This window comes from Hippopotamus amphibius, chromosome 12, assembly GCF_030028045.1.
Source record: "Hippopotamus amphibius kiboko isolate mHipAmp2 chromosome 12, mHipAmp2.hap2, whole genome shotgun sequence".
NCBI classification, from domain to species: Eukaryota; Metazoa; Chordata; class Mammalia; order Artiodactyla; family Hippopotamidae; genus Hippopotamus; species Hippopotamus amphibius.
Genome location: NC_080197.1, coordinates 103730268 through 103748709, shown reverse-complemented (window position 1 = coordinate 103748709; position 18442 = coordinate 103730268). Strand labels below are relative to the sequence as shown.

General features: G+C 34.9%; 1 protein-coding gene across 5 annotated transcripts in view; it reads right to left on the bottom strand.

Moving 5' to 3' along the window:
• MON2 (MON2 homolog, regulator of endosome-to-Golgi trafficking) overlaps positions 1-18442 on the bottom strand; it is a 114687-nt gene that overhangs the window by 56024 nt on the left and 40221 nt on the right. For all 5 annotated transcript variants that reach the window (XM_057704097.1, XM_057704095.1, XM_057704096.1 and 2 more), the window contains 11 exons: positions 13481-13605; positions 12978-13114; positions 12055-12208; positions 6512-6747; positions 4011-4092; positions 3255-3439; positions 2358-2470; positions 1900-2004; positions 1469-1549; positions 1317-1390; positions 1137-1227 (listed from right to left, as the gene is read on the bottom strand). In XM_057704097.1, coding sequence (XP_057560080.1) covers positions 1137-1227; positions 1317-1390; positions 1469-1549; positions 1900-2004; positions 2358-2470; positions 3255-3439; positions 4011-4092; positions 6512-6747; positions 12055-12208; positions 12978-13114; positions 13481-13605 — 1383 coding nt within the window. The remainder of the gene's footprint in view (positions 1-1136; positions 1228-1316; positions 1391-1468; positions 1550-1899; positions 2005-2357; positions 2471-3254; positions 3440-4010; positions 4093-6511; positions 6748-12054; positions 12209-12977; positions 13115-13480; positions 13606-18442) is intronic.

Here is an 18442-nt window from a genome sequence, read left to right as displayed (position 1 = left end):
AAGAGAAAAACAAATACCGTATGCTAACTCATGTATATGGAATCTAAAAAATGGTACTGATGAACCCAGTGACAGGGCAAGAATAAAGATGCAGATGTAGTGAACGGACTTGAGGACACGGGGTGGGAGGGATGAAGGGGAAGCTGGGACGAGGTGAGACAGTAGCGTCCACATATATACACTACCAAATGTAAAATAGATAGCTAGTGGGAAGCTACTGCATAACACAGGGAGATCAACTCGATGATGGGTGATGACTTAGAGGGCTGGGATAGGGAGGGTGGGAGGGAGGGAGTCGCGGGAGGGAAGGGATATGGGGATATATGTATAAATACAGCTGATTCACTTCATTGTACAGCAAAAACTGGCACAACAGTGTAAAGCAATTATATTCCAATAAAAAGCTTAAAAAAAAAGATCTTATTGGCTAATCTTTAAATGAATCACATGAGCCAAGATGACAAGCTACAGTACACAAAATTATAATTAAGGACTAGGCAGACAACATCATTTTGGATCCTATAGTTGGATATTAAATAAACAACAAGCCGTATTCTCTGCTTTTCTAATCATTTTCTGGGTGTCTTCATTTATTTGTAAATGATCCAAGTACTATATTTACTCATTTTAAAATGAAGAAAGCATTTTATTTTAAATAATTCCTAAGGTATAAATAAACCCAAATATTCCTGTGCTTTCCAAGTTTAAAAGAAAATATTTTGAGTATAGAAAGAAATGTTCTCATAAGTAAGAGATATATATTCCTTGATTTAAAACTTATATTGTCCTAATCATAAACTGTAATCATCAGATTATTGTGACATTTTGCAGAACACATTTGTAAATGTGGTGTTGAATTATTCTTTACAGAAATATTTTTTTTAAATATCCAGTACATAAGAGAAACAGACACAATTTAAAATAATAATACATACTGGCATATACCATAAGCCAAAAAATGTCCTCTTCACCCCTCTTTTTAACAAATAACAACCATAAATGTAAAAACCCAACAGAGCAGGGCTAGCCTCCAAGGTATTAGTCCCACTTGTAAAACACTAAGATCAAATGAGTATACACCTTACTTAACAAAACAAATGTACCATATTTAACACAGAAAAAGTAGAATATCATACCTTATTAGTCCCATAGGCCATATCCATTGCTTCTAGAGATAAGGAGCAAAGCGCATTTATTAAATGATGCAATGATACGTCATCAAGATACCTAAAATAAAAATGAAGAAATAAGACATTCTGATCTAAAATGTACAGCTAACAATAATGTCTCTATCAATGAAAAAAACTGACTCTTACTGTGAGCTTTCAAACAATCTTGAAAGTATATTTGAAATAACTGGTAAATCTGTCATCACTGCTGTTGTTAGAACCTAAGAGAAGAATAAAACTACATGTAACATACAAACATTTTATGAAGTACTAACTGAGTAAGAATAACTAGAGCTTACTGTACTGGGTCCTTCTACAGCTCTCCCAGGTTTCAAGGCACCACCACTACTAGGCTTTAATCCCAGAATCCATACAAGATGCTGTGAAATTAAAAAAAAAAAAATCAAAACAAAGAAATCTGTAAACTTACAAAAATTCTAGTAACTAAAATTAAAATCAGTAGCATGTATTTAATAACTAAGTTTAAATTAGTAATTAATAGTCATACAAAATACTTATTACACCAAGCATAGGCAAAAGAACAGGGCATTATGAGAAATAGCCCATCACTTCATACAATATGAGCCATGTCTTTTTTCTGACTTCTCCTTTTTTCATACTTACTGTCTATTCAGGCCTGCCCAAAGCACCGACAGGCACTGGTGAGTTTAACTGTTAGCACTTAGATATAAAAACAATACTGGCCTCCGCCCCAGAGACTACAACATACCTGTAGAGTTGCCAAGACAAGCTGCCATGATGTTCCAAGAACAGCCCCATGGCAATGTGCCAAGTTAAGTAAAGTCCTCATACACTGGATATTTTTGGAAGTTAGCTAAATTAAAAAAAGACATATTTGCAAGAACTGTTATATATTCTCGAAAATCATAAGCTTATAAAGAAGTATTATCATAGTTGAATATTTTTAAATAAAAAACAAAAATCTAAGAAAATAGGCTTAGATGGTTTTGTACAGAACAAATTCATTTGCCTAAAAGTTGTGGTATCATAGTTGGCTGTAATAATGTCACTCCACATTTATCTAGTTTCTTCTAGAGTATCTTTCAGATAAAGGAAAGTAAGTAAGTATAATGACAAATTTTGAGAAATACACAGAAAGGGTACAACACATTTCCTTGATAATTTATCGGTATTAACTGGTTACCAAGAAAAGAAAAAGTGCTTTACCATTACTGTCCCTTGAGGCTGGACTGCTAGAGGTTGACCCACTGCCACAACTTGCTGATGAGATTCGCTTGATGGACTGATCATCGTCACACTTTGGCCCTGGATGGAATATGCTAGAACACAAAGGAAAACCTAACTAAAATATACTTTTCATGTTGTACTCTAAGTAATGTTATATTTTAAAACATTAATTTCATTAAGTTCACCTATGACATTTATTTAGTTACCTATTATCTATATGTAAACATTTTGAAAACTCAGGAGGTGCAAAAACAAAGACAAGTTAAGCAACTATTAAGTAAGTTTATATATAACTTTAACAAATTATAAAACTTTGGTAGATTTCTTCACAAGCAAAAGAGAATTTAGGACACTTAGTATTTTAAACATGTAGTCCCAGTAAACTTTTCTACTTAAAGTTAGAGATCAATACTCACATTTTCAGTTTGAAAACTGAACATCATATTGAAATTTATTTATATTGCACGTAACAAACTAGAATGTTTTCAAAGTATTCAACAAGGAAAAAATTTTTTTGAATGTGAACTAAATCTAAGTGGTGGCAAACATTACTGCTCTACTGGTTCTGTTAAAAAAAAAAACCAAAAAACCAGCCACTCCCATTTCAATAGTATGCTAGAGTATACAAAGGACTTCCAGATTTATCTTCTTTTATCCTCAAAGTTATCGTTTAAAATTGGTATGATTCTCCCCTACTCCCACCTTCGTTGTTTTAAAAAAGACGGAAGAACCTGAGGCTCAGGGACGTTAACGTCTCACAGAGGTCACAGCGTCAGTGGGTAAACAAGCAGAGGCTTGAAGAGATTTCTACAGTCTCTTCTCTACGCCATGTCACCCCACTGGATGCAGAGCGGTCTGAGGAAGCTGGAATCTTACATTTGTTGGAAAGTGTGGCGGCAGTGGTGGTGTTCAGCACAGTAAGAGCATAATGGGGAGGCAGGGAGCCTTTGCATATCGCTGTTATAAAGGCATCTCTCGAAGTTACAAGGCCCAGTCTTCCACAAAGAGCAGCCATCGTCAGTTCGGCTTTTAAAATATTCTCAGTGGCAGCTTCATCTGTGCTGAAAAGATAAAGCATTTTATTTAGTATGAAAATAATTAATAATTACAGTGCCAAATATGATGTGGAATTAGGCAGTCAGTAAAGTTTTAAGAAAATCTACTTTAAAAATTGTCAAAATCAATCTACTTAAGAAGGAATTTTAACTAATACACATCTGAAACTCTGCACTGGGTAAAAGCAATTTACGACACATGTTCATTATTGAAGAAAATGGTTAAGAACTCAAAGATACAACTTTAAAATGTCAAACATTTTAAAATCAGTGAATTCTATGATTCTGAAGAAAAACATCAAAGAAATTGAATAGTATAATCACCATCATTGTAAAAGTAGTAGTAAAACTTAAAATGAAAAAGGCATTCTGTAATTTTAGGACTGAATTTTCCATTGTAACATGTGATAATAGGATGGGGGAGGAGGATGGCAGAAAAATAATAATATTCTATGAATATAAAAAACTAATATTAGGAAATAATTCTCAGGATAAATTTAAGTAAACCATTTAAATGGCTTGTTGTTGTTGTTTTTTAACTGCTGCATGTAATATAAAACTTACAAAGACATAATACCTGGCATCAAGAAGGAGTGAGAGTGCAGCAAGTAGACCACACCAGCAGGCATTCACCATTTCTTCCCAAACAGCTCTACTAACTTAAAGGAAAAACATACAATATTTAATGATAATTATAGATGTCATAGCACTTGACAATATGTCAAATTCTAAAATCCTCCTCATCACTTGATAACATAGCAAATATTCCAAAAACAACTAGATTATTAAATACTAAAGCTCTAACATTTAATATATATCTGAATAAATGAAAATTTAAAAACCATACCATAGATTCAGGGTTCAAGAAGTCTTAAAACTACGTTGTTTTAACATATCAATGGTAAGATCTTTCTGTACACAAGTTAACTAACTGATATCTCTAAAACATAAAATGTGTGTGTGTGTGTGTGTGTGTGTGTGTGTGTGTGTGTATGTTATATAAAAATAAAACATCAGTTCCTATTCCCTTCCATTTCATTGGGCCAAACTTTTGGGCTGTGTTACCAGCTGGCAGTGAGACACTATAAGCAGACTCAGCTATGAGACTGGTTACATACATCGGAGATCATGCAAATAAGCGAATACATTGAGTAAAACAGGATCAAGTTTCTCACTGTTGGAGAAGGAAGTTACAAATATGGAAAGTTAAAAGTAAATACTGTGCTATTAAACTGGAATTGGAAAAACTGGTGTGACCTCATGGTACTCCATAAAGAGAGATATTTTTTAAATGTAGATAAATGTGTGCTCATGTTTATGTGTATTTCTATTCAAGTACCAAGAAACATACCTAATGCCCATATGCTAGTTTCTAAATACTATTCTCCACCCACTAAAAGGAACTAGGGCTCCTTGGAAAAATAACTGACTCCTGAGTTAGGCAAGAAAAATCCAAGATGACAAATGCTGGAGAGGGTGTGGAGAAAAGGGAACTCTCTTGCACTGTTGGTGGGAATGTAAATTGACACAGCCACTATGGAGAACAGTATGGAGGTTCCTTAAAAAATTAAATATAGAACTACCATATGACCCAGCAATCCCACTACTGGGCATGTACCCAGAGAAAACCATAATCCAAAAAGACACATGCACCCCAATGTTCAGTGCAGCACTGTTTACAACAGCCAGGACATGGAAGCAACCTAAATGTCCATCAACAGATGAATGGATAAAGAAGATGTGGTACCTATATACAATGGAATATTACTCAGCCATAAAAAGGAACAAAATTGGGACATTTGTAGAGACGTGGATGGACCTAGAGACTGTCAGACAGAGTGAAGTAAGTCAGAAAGAGAAAAACAAATATTGTATATTAACACATATATGCAGAATATAGAAAAATGGTACAGATCAACCGGTTTGCAAGGCAGAAAGAGAGACACAGATGTAGAAAACAAACATGTGGACACCAAGGGGGGAAAACCGGGGTGGGGTGGGGGGGGATGAATTGGGAGATTGGGACTGCCATATATACATTACTAATAAGAAAAAAATATCAAACTGTACGCTTTAAATATATGCTGCTCACTGTATGTCAATTATATCTCAATAAAAGTTCTTAAAAAAAAAAATCCAAGATAAGCTTAGAACATTCTGCTGTACCAGATAGTAAGGTAGTGCTCAGAAAATGACAAAAGGACATGGGGTGATAAAAGGACACACAGGCCAGCCTGAAAGGGGTCCCAGCTGGCCATGTCAGGGACAATGACTGTCAAACCAAATAACAATAATCACAGACTGTAACTCTTTGAATAAAACAGGAATCCAAGAGTCGGATACAAATAAATAAATGAAACAAAATAAATGAGGAAGGGAAAGCTCTGTTTTATAGAGGATGTCTCAAAGTATTTCTCCACAAAAAGTTAATAATTAACTTTATACAAAAGAAACAAGGCAGATATCATATTAACCAAATGATAAAAGTTAACACCACCAGCATACAGCACAGCAAGATTTCTACGATAGCTGGGCCAAAAATGAACATATTGAATCTAATTATGAGGAAACAAAAACGAGCCCAAGTTAACTGGCCTGTTCTCTTCAAAAATGTCAAGGTCATATAAGACATGGAAAAATTAAGGAATCGTTCCAGACTGAAGGCGAGTACAGAGACATGCAACTGAACTCAACATGTTAATCCTATACCATAAAGGGCATCACTGGGGCAAATGGCAGAATCTGAAGGACACCTGGGATTCCATGATATATTGAAATAATGCTAAATTTCTATGGTGACTATACTGTGGTTATACAGGAAAACGTTCTTATTTTTAGAAAATATACTTTAAAGTATTAAGGGGTAATGGAGCAGCACATCTGTAACTTATTCTCAAATAGTTCAGAAAAAAAGGACAGTAACATACATACAACAGAATGATTAATGCAAACATGGTAGTGTTAACAATCAGGATATCGTGGTGAAGGATGTATGGAAACTATTATTTTTGTAATTTCTCTGTATATTTAAAATTACTTCAAAATAAAAATTAAAAATACAGAATCATAATAATATACCTATTTCCTTATCCATTTGGTCTGATGTTGACCGTAATTCTTGCTGTTCTGATGACTGTGTTGGTGAAGAAATGGCTTCAGTGGCAGCAGTCTGACATTCTGTCTCAACCTCTCCTAACTCTCCTTCAATCATACTAGTGATCCCACGTACCAGGTCTAGCAAACAATGGAATGCCACGGACATAGCATAACCTTCTGGTATAGTCGGGGGCTCAACTTTGTCCAACATCTCTAGGCTGAAATTATGAAAAAATCAGACGCTTAATGAGAAGCCACAATGATGAAAAAATATATATAACTATTTCCATAATTTGTAGATTACAGAAATTAAGATTAATAGAATAGCAAAAGTAAATGAACACTACTGGGTTTGCTTCCTTTGGAGGACAGATCCCTTCATGGTATTCTAAGAAACTGATTAGAAAAATTAAGGTCTGACCTGTGTGATACCTGATTATTTTAATAATTTACTTTTTGCCTCTTCCCCAAGTTGTGCCAGTATTTTCATTAACTGTAGATATCAGAAATATAAGACTTACATACAAAATAGAAAAAGACAAACAGATTATAAGTTGCTATATAAAACAGGTAAACAGAAAGGACCTACTATACAGCACAGGGAACTATACTCAATATCTTGTAATAACCTGTAATGGAAAAGAATCTGAAAAAGAATATATATATATATGTATAACTAAATCACTTTGCTATGCACTTGAAACTAAGACTACATTGTAAATTAAATATAATTTTAAAAAGGTAACAAATAAACAAATAAATAAGGTGCTATAAAATATCAATCCTATAAAAAAGGAAAAGATGCTTTCATACTAGGGAAAAGTATTACTGTGAGATATCCTGCTCATCTATCATCCTATCATCTCAGATACAATCTTCCAACAGGTTAAGATAATACTTAAAGCATCAGTGTGTCATGTTCAAATTTTAGAGCAAGTTATACTCCATAATTAGGACACAGCTTTCAGAAGGAAAGACAACAAATCTCCTATTTTAAATCATGACAAACAGGCTTTAAATTCCTTAAAATTGAAATCTGTCAAGATAATTCAATGGAGAAAGAATAATTCAATGGGGAAAGAACTAATGGATATTCACATGTAAAAGAGTGATGTTACCTCATACCATATACAAAAATTAACTTGAAATGAATCAATAACCCAAATGTAAGATCTAAAACTAAAAACTCTCAGAAGAAAACACAGGCAAAAATCTTTACGACCTCAAATTATGAAATGGTTTTTTAGGTATGATATCAAAATGCATAAGCAACAAAAGAAAAAACAGATAAACTGAATTCATCAAAATTAAAAACTATTGTGCTTCAAAGGACACTATCAAGAAAATGAGGGCTTCCTAGGTGGCGCAGTGGTTGAGAATCCGCCTGCCAATGTGGGGGACACAGGTTCGATCCCTGCTCCAGGAAGATCCCACATGCCTCGGAGCAACTAAGCCCGTGTGCCAAAAAAAAAAAAAAAAAAAAAAGAAGAAAATGAGAAGACAACCCACAGAAGGCGAGAAAATTTTTGCAAATCATGTATCTGACTAGATCTTGAGAGAAAATTTTTGCAAATCACGTATCTGACTAGATCTTGAATATGTAAGAACTTTTACAACTCAACAATAAAAAGACAACCCAATTAAAAAGAAGCAAAAGGGGCTTCCCTGGTGGCACAGTGGTTAAGAATCCTCCTACCAATGCTGGGGACACAGGTTCGAACCCTGGTCCGGGAAGATCCCACATGCCGCGGAGCCACTAAGCCCGTGAGCCACAACGACTGAGCCCATGTGCCATAACTACTGAAGCCTGTGCACCTAAAGCCAGTGCTCTAGAAGAGAAGCCACCACAATGAGCCCACACACCACAGCAAAGAATAGCCCCCGCTCACCATAACTAGAGAAAAGCGGGCGCACAGCAACGAAGACCCAACGCAGCCAAAAATAAAATAAATAAATAAATATATAAATTTAAAAAAAAAAAGATACAAAGGATTTGGATATTTCTCCCAAGATGATACATAAATGGCCAATAAGCACACGAATGAGATGCTTACTGTCTCGTTAAAGAAATACAAATTTGAAACATAGTAAGATACCACTTATCCACTAAAAAGGCTATAATCAAAAGACAATAACAAGTATTGCTGAGGATGTGGAGAAATTTGAACCCTCATACACTGTTGGTGAAAATGTAAAATGGTGTGATCCCTGGGAAAATAGTTTGACAGTTCATCAGAAAGTTAAACGTAGAGTAACTATATGACCCAGCAATTCTGCTCCTAGGTATATACCCAAGAGAAATGAAAACATGTGTCTATGCATAAAGTTGTAGCTCATAGCAGCATTATTTATCGCCAACAAGTAGTAACAACCCAAATGCCCATCAACTGACAACAAGATAAACAAAATGTGGCATAACCATATGGCGGAATAGTATTCAGCCACAAAGTACTGCTACAACCCGCAACATGGATGCACCCTCAGAACATTATGCTGAGTAAAAGAAGCCTGACACAAAAGAATATTGTTTGATTCCATTCATGTGAAATATCCAGAATAAGCAAATCAATAGAGACAGACAGTAGATTAGTAGTTGCTAAGGGGTAGGGAAAGGAAGATTGGAGAATGACTGCTTATGAACACAGGGCTTTTTTTTTCTGGGGTGATGAAAAAGTTCTGAAATTAGGTGGTGTTTGTGGCTGCCTAACTTTCTAATACAATAAAACCATGAACTGTACACCGGATTAAAAGGGCAAATTTTATCCGATGTTACTCATATCTCAAAAACAAAACTGAAATTACTAAAGATCACCACAAGAAAAGCTAACAAAAGTAATTTTTCATAAGAAAAATTCCAAAAGTCTCAATCGTAAACAATATAAGGTAGGAAATTCATAAAGATGTAAAACTCAAAATAAACAATAAAACACCTATGTATACCCATCATTTATTCAGCAAGTACTCTCAGTCTGGGACAATAAGGGTTTTTTTTCATGTATGTCATTTAACTCTTCACAAAAACCGTAAGAAATACAGATGATGAAAATGTGAATTAAGGTGACAGTTATTAGCCAGCAGTTTTTAACCCAAGTTTGACTCTAAAGCACATCAATTTAACCTCTATGGGCCAACTCTGAGTATTTTAAACTTTAGGTAATCAATACAAATATATTTATATTATTCATCAAGATATTTAAGCTCAAATGGGGAAGTAAAGTGTATGGGTTTAATCTCTGCCAGGCCAATTAGCCTTAAAGCACCACATACTAAACCAATCAGTGCCAAGCATCTTGTTAGACAAATCTCTGTTCTCAAAGAACAGACCATCTATTGGGAAAATGCATCCAAAACAGACAAAACACTCCTAAACATAACAAACTCGAATTCTCAAATTCTATGGTACAGACTTTAAGCACTAGAATTGTTAATAGAAAAGATAATTTATATCTATTTTTATTTATACTGCAAACCTAAACAAAGCCCACACTTTCTTACCTGTTTCAGTGCTATTTTATAACTACTACACAAATCCCACTTTTAGATAAAATATAACCCAACTTAAGTATTTTAAAGTTATGGTCAAGGTGCAAAAACTGTCACAAGCCCATCTTTGAAGGGAGCCACAGTGTAATAAATCTGAAAGAATATATTGTCGACATGTCAAAATTACCTGTCTATGTGTCACTTAAGTTTTCAAATCATTACACACTTAAGAAGTCAATAAAAGAACCGAATACACAATTAAGATTTACATGTATGTCTTCAAAGAAAACAGTGAAATCATACACTTAAACCTCACAACGCATGAATTAAAGACACCAATGCAATAGGCAAGCTGCAATGCGAACACAGTAACCCATCGACAAAACACCCCCGATACTTTCTGGCTACTTACAATTTCAGAAGTGAGTAATCGCAGTATCTACAGCACTAAAAAAAAGCAAAACAAAACGAAAACAAAAACAAAAAAACCTATTTATATGCTCCTTTAGAGACTGTCCTAACCTTGTCTTAAAGATAAGAAAATTAAGATCAAGTGAAATATAGTGCCCTACTCAAAATCATAGTATTTAGTAGCAGCACTAGTTAAAATCGAAGTCTCAAACGATGAGGATTAAATAATCAACAAACAAGTTGTTTTAGACTTTTCTTAATAAAAAAGCAATTCTACAAGTTGGCCAAGTATTTACTGTCCTGTTACTTTTTGTTTTCCTCCCTCAATCACATATCTTCACTCTTTCCTTTTAGTTATGTCTTTGCTTAATCTTATTTCCTCAGATATATCCTTTCTGCTCCTGTTTTCACTATGGTCACTCTCTATGCCCTTATAATTTGCTTTTTCTTCAAACAGTTAACCACTACCCAAGGTGATAATATATGTTTATTTGTGTCTTTATCAACTCTCTCTCTCTCTCACTAAAACATAAGGTCCACAAGAGCAGCAATTTTGTTCTGTGTTAGGATTGTTTCAATTTAAAAAATGAGGTGGGGAAATGAATAAGATAATTATTAATGTCTCCCTCAGCGCTAGAAATCTGGCTCTTTTACAACTTGATACTCTAGTACACTCAAGTCACTAGTCTTTGTAGCAAGGCAAAGCCCGTATGAGACAGTAACTTTAACCTTTTAAGTGACTAAGAATAACACTATTTCAGTCCTCCATGACTCTTTTACAATTTTGGGCAAAATAAACAGCTGTAGTAAAATATCACTGTGATGATACAATGCAGGCTGACATACCATACAAATTCATGTTTAAACTAGTCAGAGATTCTGCTTCACACGTTAAGTCTTGATTTACTGTCACTGGAATAGTGTTTTAATTATGTATATTAATTACTCAAAATATATTAACTGCCTCACAACTGTGGCAATGTTAAACACGTAGTATTGGTTGCTTTATTCTCTGTAACCATTACAGTTCACTAAGACTTAAGAAAAATCAATAATACACTGCTGAATATGTAGTTGTTACACTGAAATTGCCAATGACAAATTTTTAAATAATACCTGTGGAACCCATTAAATATTTTATTTAATTAAACTAAAAGTTCCATGTATTACACCCTAAAAATGTGATCAGCTAAACACTTAACTTTTCACATACAGAATCCTGAAAGGTAGATATATCACTACTCCCATTTTACAGTTGAGGACATTGAGATTTTTAAATAGGTAAACTAATTTGCTGAAGGTAACTCAGTATCAGAAGACCTAAGTCCACAAGGCCTGAAATCAAGCCACATACTTAAATCAAAAAGCCATATACGACAAGTGAATAGGTCCTCAGGTAAAGAAATCACATTCTGTTTTATAATGCTGTTAATAGTCCTCAAGTAGCACAAAAGAAAACAAAATCCAGTCCTAGATAAAATTTTCAAAATGTGACAAACAAAAATTAGTTCTTAAATATGTCAGAAATAGTAGGTCTAAAATTTTAAATGTAATGCAGAGAGAAACATTTTAGTATAAAATATAAACCCCAACAATACCATTCCTTACAAAGTAGTGCTACTGCTACTTACTAGGTTGCTTTAGCACTGCCCTGTACTGTTACAGTCAGAATAGGAATCCACGTTCCTCTATATTCAAACGCTGGTAGCAAAGTAACGCCTCCACCAATCCCCAACATTCCTGAGTTAGCTGGTGCAGAGACAGGGCCACCTGAATTACTGTTTCCTGTTAGATGAGGGAAAGCAAGCAAAGATACCAACTTACTACTTAATCACAATTCCATAACATTCAAACACCTGGTCAATTTTTTAAATTATACTATAGGAGTGGATATTGCGCAAATAAATATATCAATCCTATTTTGGCTACTAGAGAGTCTCCCTGTTTCCCCAAAACACCATTTCCTTCTTCATATAAAAGGTACTAGTAAGTAAAAATATTGACAAACTTTGTAACATGTCTTTTGTTCAATCACTTTTTATCAGAGATGGGAATAAAGAATAAAAAAAGATCACTAATCAGAAAGTTAAAAATGAAGAGAAAGTTAAAGGGAACAGGAGGCTATACATTGACTCCCAAGCTTAAATCATGTTCACCTGTTTTGTTAAAAGAAAGACTAACAGACCTCCTTAGTCACAACCTTAGTAGCAACCACACTCTTTAAAAAGAGGCACCAAAGGAAGATTCTTCTAAAATGAAAATTAGCATCTAAGCTTTTGTTCTTATGTGATGAGAGGAACTGAAAGTATATCAGAGATGAAAATTTATCCTCGAAAAAAATAAAGTTACCATAGTGAGATCAAATTATTGTCTTTACACTTACATATAAAATACAAAATATTATAAAGAAACAATAAAATATCATAAAGTAAATGTATACATTTAGGGAACCACAATTTCTCTAGTCACAAGATTTCTATAAATATACTCTCAGAACAGTGAATACTGTGAATTATGGCAGAATATAAAAATCAAAATACGACTAAGCCTTTACCAGCTTGGTTTGCTGTAGCAGGATTTCCAGTAGGAGGGACAAGAAACAAGGACTGGATAAAAGATCCCAGTGCATTCACAATATCACGAAAAACCTTGGTAGAATGCTGTTTCATATCATAGGACTGACAAAACGACCTGTAAAATAATTTTAAATGTTTCTGGAGAAAATTTTTTTACATTTTTTAACAGCAAATAATGTTGATAAATCAGTCTCAACGCTATACTTAAAACTTCATCACACCTGAGTGTTTCTAACTCTGGACAAAGGTTCAGAATGAGGTCAGTGTTCTAAAATAATTATCCTGGCCATATTAACTCAGTAAATTCAGTTGATGGCAATCCCCAACCACACTTCTTGCCCACACCTTCACCCCTCCATATACATACAGTACATAATTTTCTTTGTTTAGAAATCAATATTATTTGAAATAAATATTTAAACTCTTCCTACTACCATAAATATTAACTTATCCATTTAACAAAATACTGCTGAGGTTTTACCTCAATAGTTGAGGCTGCACACAGAGTCTGTGTATTGATTCCACTGCAACAGCTCGTAGCCACTGTGGTTTATCTGCATCCAGAAATTTCACCAGAAGTGACAGAAATATTTCACATTCAGTTACCTAAAAAATATAAGATTTTTAATAATATTTCTTTAAATCTAAGAATTATAAATTACATTCTTCTTAACTTAGTCCTATGGACAAACCAATAAAATCTTTTAATTTTAAGTAAATTATGATCCTTAATGGGGAGTGGAGAAAAAGAAAAGACGGGAAAAGTAGTTATATATGGAAAAGATAACAGTATAAATAATCAGTGTCTAAATACATCATCGAAAACTCTCACTAATGACCTGCTAACGTGGTTAATCTTCTACACCTGTTCTTTAGAAAGTGCTATGCACCATCACGCCATCCTCATTCCTGGAAGGCAGCATGTACCATGTACACTCATGTACCCTTCAGAATATCACAACACTTTCTCCGTATGTTCTTATGCTGCTTAAGAAACAGAGGCAATAAGCCAAAGAATGTTTAGCATAAAATTTTTCAGTAGGAAGACAAGAAGGAACCTGTAGCAGTTGACAGATGTAAGATATATAAAGTACTCAGAACAAGGCTTGGTTCATAGTTTTGCTTAATTAACTATTAGTTATTACCTTTGGTATTAACATAAACCATCTCCTCTGCAAGCTCTTTGTAAATAAATATTTAAAGCATATTCTTGACATTATTCATTAAATGTCTGATAACTGAATGGATGAACAAACAAAAAGTAACCAGTTTACTCAAAGGTTAATGGATTATTTCTGTTAAATATTTGTTGAGGATATCTCTGGAAGGTAAAAATTAACCTCACATTGTGACTGCTAGGCCAAACTGAATCATACTTGTACACCAAGGATAGCATGTTATTGGACATTTTAGCTGGGGGTGCTCCAAAATGAGTGAGAATAACATGGGGCCAGGAATTTCAAGAATACAACAGCCCTCAGGATTTTAGCGCAAAGTCTTAGCAGTTGGTATTTCCTAACGCCTTTTAGGTAGATGCTCAAAAATAGGACATAATCATGAGGATAAAGTAGGAGGGATAACTAAAAACAGTTTTATCCTTAGACTGCTATGACTGGGGAAGTCATAAGGCAGAGCTCTGTCACTGTCCTAAACTCGATATGGTTGAAAAGCACTAGATCAGAAATCACAGGGCTCAGCTTCTTGTGTAGATAACAACAAGCTAGGTAACCTTCTTATAAATAAAGGATAAAAGTACCTGCACCTTTCTGAGAACTCAAATGAGAAAAATATAAGAGTAAAAACACCTCCTAAACATGACAAAGGACATGCAAATGCACAGCGCTTATTATTTTTTCTAAAAAAAAATTACCCCTTTTTAGTAAAGAACTGAAAAAGAATCATGCTTGTGACTCGCTGGGCAACAGTTGTATACTGAAGAGTCTTAACACAAGTAGGTCCTTCAAAACGTGTACTATCTGCTTCAGAGTAAAGGTGGAATTTAAACATGGTGGTAGAATTGAAGCTCACCTGGTACGGTTTTCAAGCCAGAAAATAAAAGGCTCTCAGAAACGTCAGGTATGTCACAACCAAAGGAATTATTGATGTTACAAAACTTGCCTTGAAGAGTTTCCTTTTACTGCCTCTCCTATGAAAAAGTGACTACAGTACAAATCAAACAATCACTCAATTTTAAGCTACAGCCACTAAAATGTTGTGATTTGGACAAGAGAGTCTCTCTCCTGAGGTCTGCAGCTTTGCTCTTGCTTCCTCCCTCCTTGCCAAGTGTGAAACTCTGATCAGAGAACCAGTGGCTGAGGACACTGAACTGTTCTCAAGGGTATCAATGGAAGGTGCCTATTGTGAATCCAAGTTAAACCTTTCCCCCAAGAGACTGCACTCACATGAAACAGGTATCTATGGCCTACGTCCAATTCTTGTGGCACAAAGGTATTTCATGAACACCATTATACTAGTATGAAGGGTGATGAATGTTTCTGAATTCCTATAGTACTCTGGTACCATATGAAAGTCAAGAGAGACAACTAATGTTTCAGATGAATCAAAGTCATCCTGGTGGACAGTCTCATCAAAATATCACACAGATGTCTGACAAGGGATCACGTACATAAGATAACTGCTTGCTTAGGAGACCACGAAGGAAGTCTTGTAGAATATTTAAATGAAGGAGTCTATTTCTCAGGGGCTGTTTAGTGTCAACAACCTTACAGCTAGTAGATTTGTTAGTGATAGGATTCTTTGTGACAGAAATATGCATAAAGAAGTGGAAACTTAAGTTGCACAAGTCAATTTAGTCCATTCGCTCCTTTTTAAAAGCAGTAAGTCAAAGGCAGAGGAGAGATATGCTAGCCACTTACGACAAAGTTTCGTAAACTCCTTAAAGGTATCTTCCTAGAAAAGAAATCTGGGCACGGAGCCTAAGTGCATCAGAGGGCAGAAGAGCACCTAGCTCAGGTGACGGAAAGAATGTAGTGTACTAGCTATATAACATCTGAACCTGAGTGACTGTAGCATTCTAGCTTCTTCTAATCACTCCAGATACATCAACAGAAGATTAGTCATCTTCACCCCCACCCCAGCTACTTGACAGAATGAGATCAGCTGGTTAATACTGGGGGAAAACACTGATTCTCCAGTGCAGTGCCCCAAAGTGTGGTCCATGGGCCCCAGGGGTCCCTCAGACCATTTCAGGACACCTGTAACATCACACTATTTTCATAATAATACTAAGATATTACTTGCCATTTTTAATGTACTGACATTCGTACTGGATTCAAAACAATGGTGCGTAAAAGAGCTGGTGCCTTGGCAAGAATCAAGGCAGGAGCACCAAACTGGACTAGTGTCACTGTGTTACTCACCATTGCACACAATTAAGGAAAATAAAAGGGTCTATTTCACTTAAGGACCACAATCACAATGAATAAAAATAAAATAACAAATAAAATACGATTATTGATTTTATCAAATCTGACCCATATGTTCGTGTCTTTGTAATTTTCTGCGTGACAAAATAGGAACTACGTATGAAGTACTTCTGCTGCGTTGCAAAGTACAATGGTTGTCTGAAGGAAGAGCACAGCTGGGAACTGACCTAGTCACTTTTTCTCTCCTAAGGAAACCATTTTAACTAAAAGATTATATGGCAAACTATGACTATTTAGACTTGTGTATACTGCAGGCATTTTCTCAAAAATTAACAAAGTAAACCTGTCACTTTTGGGGAAACAACTGACAGTATTTGTCAATGATAAGATTCAAGCTTTCAAACAAAAATTAGAATTCTGGAAAACTTGTATCTGCTGTTGCGACTCTGACAGCTTTTTAATAACAGAAGACTTTTCTGAAAAAAGGTTGCTGATATTAACATGTGTGACTTCCGGCACTGTAAAAAGTGTGAACATTTAGAACATTTGCTCAACCATAATAAATGACGCATGGGTAAAGGATACAACTGAAGCACCAGATGAAATGAATTTTAATGCAACAGAGCATAAAAATGTCATTAATATGGTTTCATATTCTACACTTTTAGTAAAGTGTCACCAGTTCAGTTTGGTATAACATCAAAGAAGAATATATACTACTACCTGAAAATGCCATTAAAATAATTCTGCCTTTTCCAACTACATATCATTGTGAGGACAGATTTTCTTTTTTGCTTTGACTGAAACAACATATCACAAAATAATGAAAATAGAAGGTATGAGAATTCAGCTATCTTCTATTAAGCCAGACAAAGAGATTTGCAAAAAATATAAAACAATGCTTTTTTGTTCTTTGAAAAATATAGGTATCTTTCACAAAAATAAATTTTTATGTTAACATGTAATGGGTTTTAGTATCATCTCAGACTTAATTTTTAATACAGTAAATAATTAAATTATTTCTAAATTATTTTAGAAATAATCCACATAAATGAAAGCTCCTCAGTATTCTTAAAGAGTATAAAGGGGCCCTACAACCAAAAACTAAGAATTACTACTCTAGTATGTCCTTTAGCTGTTATCATTTCCAGGTTTAAATAAAGAAAACACAAGAGAAATAAGAGAGAAGCGTTCCACATCAATCACGTATTTCACCCCACAACAACCACACTTCTAACTTCTGCCCTTGGAGAAACTAGAATGCCTGAACTGTCCCACATGAATGAGTCAAGGCTCAATGGAACAAATTATAACACTGAGGAATTAATGTCTTATCTGAAGAATTTATCTTTGCAACACGCCCTAGAGCTGCCTTGTTGCGAAGGGAAGTTTTACCAGTTGGTCATCACTCCCAATTGATGAGTGAAGGATAGAAGTAGGTCTTTTCTCTTCCTTCAGGCAGCAACATTCAATCTACTATAGCTGGCTGTGCTGTTATCTCTCCCCATTCTGCCTCCCAAATCGAGGAGACTAAGGTCAAAATAAAGAGAATGGTAGAGGAGCAGTACAGGAAACTTGGCACTGACAGTGCTGGAGAGAGGAAGAAATGAGAACTAAGAAAACAGAGAAGTATAAAACGCAGTGGGATTAAGAGTGTGCGTTTTGGGGGTGTAAAAGAATTACTTTTACATCCCAGCTCTGCAGCCTATAAACTGGATGATCTCAGGCGAACTATATAAATATCCCGAGCCTCATTTTTTCAGCTGTAAAACAGAAATACGAATGCCTGCTGTATAGTGTTGTAGTAAAGTCTAAATGAATTAATGAATGTAAAGTACTCTGTAATATCCAGAATATATGCACTCAGTAACAGCAATTTCATCCAAAACTGAAATTTCTAAGGAATAAGATCTCCGTAGCTCTCAAACAGTCACTGGATGAACTGCTAGATAACAGAACTGGTGGACAGAAACCAAATATCTCAGTTTGTTTGAGCTGCTGTAACAAAACACCACAGACTGGGTGGCTCAGATAACAGAAGTTTATTTCTCACAGTT